The sequence below is a fragment of the Rutidosis leptorrhynchoides genome, chromosome 4, assembly GCF_046630445.1.
Source record: "Rutidosis leptorrhynchoides isolate AG116_Rl617_1_P2 chromosome 4, CSIRO_AGI_Rlap_v1, whole genome shotgun sequence".
Lineage (NCBI taxonomy): Eukaryota > Viridiplantae > Streptophyta > Magnoliopsida > Asterales > Asteraceae > Rutidosis > Rutidosis leptorrhynchoides.
Genome location: NC_092336.1, coordinates 34,730,631 through 34,740,747, shown reverse-complemented (window position 1 = coordinate 34,740,747; position 10,117 = coordinate 34,730,631). Strand labels below are relative to the sequence as shown.

The following is a 10,117-nucleotide window of genomic DNA, read 5'->3' as shown; positions in this document are numbered from 1 at the left end:
TAATTAATATGAACAGGGCATTTCAAGCAATTTCTGTTTTGATCATAATCGAACAACACCACTAGTCCACCATCAAGATCCATTTAAGTCAATGGTTATTGCTACAGTCCGTTCCCACAATCACTACCATTAAAAGTACCATTTGTTGCTGCTCGCTATTTTTTTTTTTTACTTTCTTTTTGTTTCAGCCTGATTCGAAACCCAAATCACCACCACCGTAAACCTCTTTCAGCTGCATTTATTAATCAATGTTTCTGTTAGGGTTTAAATGAAGAAGATAATTATGAGTGGTGGTGTGGTGATTTTATGTAGATGATGAAAGTAATAAAGAATTTCCTATTTATGTCCGGACAATGAACACCAAGAACCCGCAAATCGTTTCTGTCTCTTTTGTTTTTTCCTTTAGGTTGTGAATGAAAGAAATTAAAAGATGATAAGAATGATAATGAGGAAGATAGAATGATGATGATTCCTGTTGTTGTTTAGAACACCAACTTCGCGTTTAATTTTCTTTTCTTTCCTGTTTATAATCAAACCGCTACCATGATTAATTCAGCTGCTATTCAATTATTTCTGTTCCTGTTTAGCTTCAACACCGACGGAATACGGTACAATTTTTGCTTTTGCTTCTGTTAAATAAAGATGATGATGATGAACGTGAATAATGATAGTGATTGATGAAGGACACAATGATGATGAATAAACAACGACCTGTTCCAATGATTTCATGTTGGTGGCCGACAATTTTAATCCACGAAACCCTTTACTTTTTTTTTTTGAGCTGCTACCGATCCACGATCTTTGTTTTAATACCTGGGCCGTGGTTGGTTAAAAATTGTATAGTGAGCCGTGCTTCTTTATTCTGTTGGGCCGAGACATAGGTTAGTAATAAACCTGTTAAACAATTAGGTCGAGCACATGTTTTTCTGTTGGGCTACAAGTTCCTGATTGGGCCGAGATCCATATGCTAATAATTCGTACGGGTTAAATAATATTGCGTAAGAGATTTTATCAGATAAAAAGGAGTGGGCGAGTGGTTTAAGAGTGTTTTAGGGGAGCGAGAGGTCTTAGGTTCGAGCCTTGTCTGTGGCATTTTGTTTTTTGGGAAAAACTTTTGAGGTAGTTAAGTTTTATTTATTATTATTATTATTATTATTATTATTATTATTGTTATTATTGTTATCATTATTGTTATTATTATTAGTTAGTGTTATTATGGTTAAGATAATTATTATTATTACTATTATTAATACAATTAATAATTATTATCATTATTGTTAGTATTAGTAATATCATTATTATTATTATTATTATTATTATTATTATTATTATTATTATTATTATTATTATTATTATTATTATTATGTTTATAAATAATAAGATTTAATGAGATTAGGATTATAAAAATTTAAATTTATAAATACATATATTATTAAGAGAATGACTAAAATAAAAATTAAGTTATGATTTAAATGAATTATTAAGTGTCATTATTATATCTTTAATATTATTACTAATATTATCATCAATAGTATTATTAGTATTATCATTTAGATTATTATTAAAATTATCATTTATATTAAAAGTATCATTTTATTTTTTTTAAAATTTATCATTATCATTATTATTTTTACTAACCTTATTATTATCATCACTATAAATACTATCATTATTAAGTATTATTAATATTATTTTATTATTATAAAAATACAACTTCTTATTAATATTATTTTACCAAATAAATACTAGTTACATAATATATATATATATATATATATATATATATATATATATATATATATATATATATATATATATATATATATATATATATATATATATATATATATATATATATATATATATATATATATAAAATACATATAACATAACTATATAAATATTAAGCATCTTGAATATATAAAAAAAACTAAATATATATAATATATAATTTAAGTTATATACATAAACTTATTCGAATACAATTTTGTGTATTAATAAATATCCAAATGATATAGGTTCGTGAATCCGAGGTCAACCCTGCATTGTTCAGTTTCGTCATATGTATTTTTACTATAAAATACAATAGGTGAGTTCATTTGATTCCCTTTTACTCTTTACATTTTTGGGACTGAGAATACATGCAAATGCTTTATTAACTGTTTTACAATAATTATATGCGTGAGTTTCATTTGCTCTCTTTTTAAAAGCTTTTGCAATATATATTTTTGGGACTGAGAATACATGCGCTACTTTTATGTGATGACCTGGAAATTTCTGACCAAATTTAAACTTAATCTTTGTATGATTAACATTTTCGACACGATAAGCAAAGTCTGTAAAACTGAATCTCAAAATTTTTGAACTACTTTTATATATTTAAATACCTTTCGGTTGTTTTCGACGATTCGCGAACAATTATATGTAAATAGATACATATATACTATAACTTGAAAAGGTAACAATGTATTAATTATTTGATACCGTACATTAAACTTATTGGTTTAAATATCTATTTGAATATATATGATAAGTTGAAATATTTATTATTAAAATTTATTTATAAATAACTTCCAATGTGTATTTAAAAAAAAAACTTATTTATATATATTAAAAAGATATATACATATATATAATTTCAAGTTATTTAGTAAACGATAGTAACATTTCAAATTGCTACAGTACCCAAAATGCTACAGTGTTTTTGAAAATCACTATTTGCTACAGTGAATTGCTACAGTAAAAATTGACTTTGCTGCAGTGAATTGTTACAGTAAAAATTGACTTTGCTACAGTAACTTTGCTACAGTGGTATATTTTATGGATGATTTAAGACTATATTTTGACAAAGGTACGATTCACGAAACGTAAAGTACAAGTTTTCTCAGCGTACGAAAGGGCGTTCGAAAAACCGGAACCGGGACATAAGTCGAGTGACAACGTACGACTTATCGGAACAAAAATTACAAGTCAACTATGCACGTGAATTTAATATAATATATAATTAATTAATTTAAATTATATATATTATATTTATATTTATTTTATATTATGTCGACAAGCTAGGAGCTAAAACAATGTGAGCTGTCCCTGGTCCTCATGCGAGTCGCATGGCCAGAAGGCCATTTCCATGCGAGTCGCATGACTCCAGATTCCAGGCCAGGTACTATAAATTCAGGTGTTTTGCTCGAATGAAAAATCAAACACACATACACAAATATATATTACTCCGTATAATATTTATTTATTTATTATTATTATTATTATTATTATTATTATTATTATTATTATTATTATTATTATTAAGATTATTATTAATCTTATTAATCTTATTATTAGTATTATTATTTTTGCGATACAAAAATAATAATGTACATAAAATATTACGACGGAGTACTGTCCAAGTAATTTTCAAAACGAGTTTCCGAGCGAGCTAGAGCTAAGGAAAATATGGGTTATTGCCAAGGAGGTTATGGGTAATGTTCGGGGGTATTTTTGTGAATCAAACCTCGTGTTTATCATCTCCGATGCGTCTACATGCTTTCCTGCAATATTGTATATCAATATTAAACAGTGAGTTTCATAAGATCCCTTTTACTCTCTACATTTTTGGGCTGAGAATACATGCAAATGTTTTATTAACCGATATACAATATTTATATGTGTGAGTTCATTTGATCCTTTTTTTACATATATTTTTGGGCTGAGAATACATGCAAATGCTTTATTAACCGATATACAATATTTATATGCGTGAGTTTCATTGCTCCCTTTTTAATTGCTTTTGCAATCTATATTTTTGGGCTGAGAATACATGCACTTTATTTTAAACGCAATGGATACAAGTACATACTAAATTCTACACTGAGTTTAAACCGAAAATCCCTTAGCTTTGGTAACTAGTAACTGCCGGTTATAAGAACTGGTGGGCGTGAGTAGTTATATATGGATCCATAGGGCTTGATATCCCCGTCCGAGCTAGAGCACTAGCCTTTTAACGGACGTATGCTATTTGAGAAGCGTACACGTTGGTTTGCGTGTATTATTAAGATGATTATACAAAGGGTACAAATTATATATACGTTAAAGTTTATTTACCAGGGTGCTCAATTTCGTAGAATATTTTGGTAAACGTTTCTGGATGAAACAACTGAAATCTTGTGATCCACTTTTATATACAGATTATGCGAAACACTAAAACTATGAACTCACCAACCTTTGTGTTGACACTTGTTAGCATGTTTATTCTCAGGTTCCCTAGAAGTCTTCCGCTGTTTGCTTATATGTTAGACAAGCTATGTGCATGGAGTCATACATGGCATATTTTTCAAGGAAACGTTGCATTCACCAAATCATCACCATGTATCTTATTTTGACTGCATTGTCAACGGAAGTACTATTGTAAACTATTATTTACAGTGATTGTATATATGTAGAAATTATCAGATGTCGAAAACCTTTGATTTAAATATTCATTTATGGTGTGCCTTTTTAAAAGAATGCAATGTTTACAAAACGTATCATATAGAGGTCAAATACCTCGCAATGAAATCAATGAATGACGTATTGTCCATATGGATTTGGAGCGATCGTCACATTTTATAACTGTTTTACGAAATAGACACAAGTAATCGAAACTACATTCTATGGTTGAATTATCGAAATCGAATATGCCCTATTTATCATGTCCGAAGTTTTCCCGGAATGATGTTGAATATATCATGTCCGAAGTTTTCTCAGAATGATGTTGAATTTATCATGTTCGAAGATTTTCCGGAATGATGGCGAATTTATCATGTCCGAAGTTTTTCCGGAATGATGGCGAATTTTTCATGTCCGAAGTTGTCCCGGAATGATGAGGATATTTTATATATAACTTGTTAAGGTCGATTACCAGGTGTTCAATCCATATGAATGAATTTTATGCATGATGTTTATGGGTAATGGGAGTATTAAATCTTGTGGTCTATTAAAATGATGAATTTTACTGTTTACTATAAACCTATGAACTCACCAACCTTTTGGTTGACACTTTAAAGCATGTTTATTCTCAGGTATGAAAGAATCTCCCGATGTGCATTTGCTCATTTTAGAGATATTACTTGGAGTCATTCATGACATATTTCAAAAGACGTTGCATTCGAGTCGTTGAGTTCATCAAGATTATTATTAAGTCAATTATAGTTGGATATATTATGAAATGGTATGCATGCCGTCAACTTTCGATGTAATGAAAGATTGTCTTTTCAAAAACGAATGCAATATTTGTAAAATGTATCATATAGAGGTCAAGTACCTCGCGATGAAATCAACTATTGTGAATCGTTTATAATCGGTATGAACGGGTCCTTTCAACAATCACATTGAGTCCCCACTAAGGAGTAAAACTCTTGGGTGAAGAGCCCCAAACGAGCACGTAATCGGGGTATTGGGCCAAATTTGCAAATGCCAAAAACCATAAGAAAAAAAAAGGATATATAATATGAGCCGAAAATTCATCATATCCTCGAAACTTATAAGCATATATGTAGGGGTGTGCATTAACTGGTTTCGACCACGGAATCGACCAAACCAAATTGATTTGGTTAAAGTGGGTTGACTTATTTGGTTTGATTTGGTTTATTGGTTTCACTCGAAAATATTTACGGTTTTCGGTTTGGATTTGGTTTGTAAAAATAACATTTGGTTTCAAACCCAAAAAACCGAAATATACTTTTATTTATGGTATATATATTAAATATTTAGTTTATTTTAGTTTGAATTTTAAGTATGAGTTATCTTTTATTTGTTCTTGTTTGAATTTAATGTTTTTATTGGTTTGATTTCACTTAACAATTGAATTTGTTTATCAATTACTCCGTAATATGAATTTTTATACCTGAAAACTTAGTTGCTGCTAGTTTCGTTTTTATTTTTGTGTTACTCAGTTCATTGTTATAGTTTAGATTGTAAATATGGGTTATATACTCTTGAGCTGCTTCTCACATTACATGCTTGACAGAAAATTATCAATTGTATACTTATAGTTTAATTAATAAATATGTTTGTCTTTTAAAAAAATCTACACTTTTTATCTCAAAATTTTTTAATTTGGTTTAACCAAAACCAATCCATATAAATTGATTTCATATTTGGTTGGATTGGTTTGGTTTTGTTAAATTTGGTTCGGTTATTGATTTCCAAAAATATTCTTGAAAACCGAATAAATCAAACCGAATAAACTATGTAAACCATAAACCAACCGAACGAACACCCCTACATATATGTGTCTTTTTTTCTAGAATACTTAAATTTACAACCTTTTTATTACATAAACTAAGCTATTTTGAGTAAATTAGCTAAGTCAAACCCTTTTAGTAGCTCGAATTTTATCCGATCAAGATTTATTATCAACACAACAACAATAATGCTAAATTTCGCAAGTGCAAAGTATGGTGAGATAGTAGGTAAACAATTGTTTCTATACCCGAATGTAAGGAAATCGTTCATTTATTATCGGACAAAGGAAATCATTTCTAATTAAACTATCTATACCTCATTTTAAGAGAAACTAAATAACTACATAATCAAAATTAAATTATTCGCATCTGTCTAAAATATCTTTTTTTGTTTTCTTTTGATGATTTAATTGAAATTGAAATTTTAATCATTGGATGCTTGACATCATGTATTAGAATTTGACGGCTCAAACATTGAACTTGGGGCATATATACCCATAAAATATACACTTTTATTATACTACGTGTTAAATTAACTGTTTACATATATTAATATATTTTATGGACCACTTTCATGTGTAATATTTGATTCTCGATTTAATTGTTACTCCGTAACTGCAAAAAAAAAAAATCGCAGTTTGACATCACTCAATTATTACACCTTGCATTTTGTAAGATAACAATTTTATCCTCAACTTTTACCTACCTTTTTAAGTTGTATTTGTTTGAGGTAAAAAAAAAAATTGTATTTAGTTATTTATATCTACTTTAGAATGTCGACAATTAAATTTAGACATCCTTAAAGGAAAGATGAGTAATTGATAAAAGAAGGATGAGTAATAGATTCGAGGTAAGATAACAATTTTATCAACTTTTGCCCACCTTTTTAGGTTGTACTCCGTATATTCTATCTTTGAGTCAACAATAAAAATTGTAGTGAACAGTAAAAGAATGTATTTAAATGATATAACTATTGCAGTGAAAAGTAAAAGAATGTATTTAAATAATATAATTTATAATATAATAAAAGAATTTTATTTAGTTACCTATATCTACTTTGAAAAGTCGATAGTTAAATTTAGACATCCTCAAAGGCAATGGCGAATAGCGGAATAGTCAAAGGAAAGGAGTAACAGATAAAGAAAAGATGAGCAATATGATTCGAGGCGGAGGTGATAATTTTCTGATAGAATTAAAATTATATCTTGGTTAATCAACATAAAAGTGGACCTATATTTTCAAAGACTTAAGATGTATCACAATTTTATTAAATATATGATACACATATATAATATGTCATGTAAGTGGAGTCAAGTTTGTATCAAAATAAGAATAAGAATAATAATTTCCATATTCAATTAATTTCTAATATGTGCATGAGTATTTTTTTTTTTTTTCTTTAAACGATAATATTAGATCGGATCCAAATATTAAACAGTACACCCGTTACAAAAGAATCCAATAACGAGCCCAGTCCAACAAAACTAACCAACAAACTTCTCACTAACATAGTGAACAGCGCGTTAAAAAAAAAACAAAAAAAAACTCCGTAATAAAATAAAATATGTGCATGGGAGGTGATATGTACGCCACTCAACTTTCACCATACACCACCAATTTAAATTTTAGGACTCAATAATTAAGCTCTAAATTAAGCTCTAAATGATTCACTACTAAATATTTAAACCATTTAGCATCATCTCTCATTTAAATGTCAAAAACAAACTGAACTATTCTATTAATATCCTATTAAGAAGTAAACAAACACATTCTTAGTTATTTATTTATAGAGTATAATTTTTTTCCCCATAAGCTACATCTAAATCAAATGATAAAAGTACTTCTATCATTTAACTAAGTTAATATTTTTAATACTACACTTAAACGTGCACTTAGTTTTAGACGAAAATTGTATTCATAGTCTTTTCGCTCCCAATTATACAGCTTCTACTCTTTAGAGTTTATCCCCCTTTATTTTCTTTACACATAAACATTGAAGGTAAATATTATTGTTTAGTTTATTGAATAAACTAAACAATAACAACAATAACTATATAATTAGAAGAACAGCCAAATTATAACAACAATAACTATATAATAGTAAATAATATAATATAATAATTAATGATAATGATAATAATAATAATAATTAATAATTAATTTAATATAATAATAATAATATAATATAATATGAGTAATAATAATAAAAATACAGCATAGCCTAAACTTCAACAATATTTATAACTACATCCAATAATTCATGAGATCCCAATCATAACCCATTTGATAACACAAAAAGCCTAACCCCACAAACCCATAAAAGGTACGGAGTACAATCCAACAAAGCCTGACTCCACAAGAAAAGGTACAACCCAACAAAGCACAGCCCTTAATCATGCAACAATCACTAGTACCCAAACATATCAGCAGCAGAAGCCATGATTGATTGTTGATTAACATACATCATGTTCCATGGATTCTCAATCATATCAAACTCACCCAATCCACTTGTACCACCAGTCACAAATTGATTATTATTATTTGTTGTACAATTAACATTAACATTTGTGTTAATGTAATTCATTATTTCATTAAGTGAATTCAACCTTTGATTAAGCTCACTAACCTGCGCCCTTAAAACAGAATTATCTGCTTCCATTTCAATAAAACGTTGTGTCGTAACATTAATCGAGGTCCGGATCTGATCGTTATCGTTCTTGATCCGATTAGATTCACGGATCAAATCATCAATATGTTTTTGTTTCCTGATCCTTGATCTACGGGCTGATTCGCGGTTTGATTCCATTCTTTTTCTTTTCCTTTGATCCATCAACCCGTCTTCTGATCCCGAGTTACGGATCTGGGTCGACCCGGTTGAATTACCACTTGTACAAGCCATGAATGAATTATTGAGATAGCTAATTAACGGATGTGTAACGATAATTTTAAAATACAAAATAAAAAAATAATTAACTAATTAATTAATATGAAGGATCTAGACGTGAATCGACGTTAGTGAGTTCTGAAAAAACGTAAAACCAGTAAAGAAAGACAACGGAAAACGATTGAACAAGGTGAGTCCGGCGAACGAGTGAGGAATTGATCATAAAACCGGAACGGAGAATTTCACAAAGAACAGGAGACATTAATGATTAATATCCATATAACAAAATTGAAGCATGAAGAAGATATTCAGATAAAGCTAGAAGAAAAAAAAAGGATGAAATTAATAAGAAAAAGTTGGGGGAAATGAGAATGGAAGAGGTTTTTGATAGTTGGGGAGAGGTTGGTTATATAGAGGGAGTGAAGGATGAAATGGTTGAATAAAAATAAATAAATTAATAGATTAAAATTAAATAAAATATAAAAAGGTGATAAACAGATATCGTGGGATTGTAGGAAGGTGACGAAAGTGGACAGTAATAACAGCTGGAGAGCAAAAATAACAAGTTGATTTTGATTGTACCAAAAATGAAATCAAAAAAATATATTCCTGGTGTGTTTGGACGAAAGTAGCTGGAGCTGTAGCTGGAGCTGGAGCTGGAGCTGGAGCTTATGAGCAGGAGCTGGAGCTGGAGTTTATTTTTGAAGGTGGTAGCTGGAGCTTATTATTTTTTATAAATGTTTGGTAAACTAGCTGGAGCTTATTTTTCAGTTCATAAGCTCTACTTTTTTTCATAAGCTACTACAAGTAGCTTATTTTTTCAGAGCTTATGATTTTCATAAGCTCTACTTTTTTTTGTCTACCAAACGAAGCTTATGACTTGGAGCTTATTAAAATCATAAGCTCAAGCTCACATAAGCTTTCATAAGCTTCAATAAGCTACGCGCCAAACACACCCTGTATATATTCGCAAAAAAAAAAAAAAAAAAAAATATTAAAATCAACGTGCCACCTT

General features: G+C 29.0%; 1 protein-coding gene across 1 annotated transcript; it reads right to left on the bottom strand.

Moving 5' to 3' along the window:
* Positions 1–8,440: 8,440 nt before the first annotated feature.
* On the bottom strand, positions 8,441–9,485 carry LOC139839654 (bZIP transcription factor 44-like). The gene has a single exon (XM_071829780.1). The coding sequence runs from the start codon at positions 9,115–9,117 to the stop codon at positions 8,626–8,628; it is 492 nt and encodes a 163-aa protein (XP_071685881.1). The 5' UTR covers positions 9,118–9,485; the 3' UTR covers positions 8,441–8,625.
* Positions 9,486–10,117: the final 632 nt, after the last annotated feature.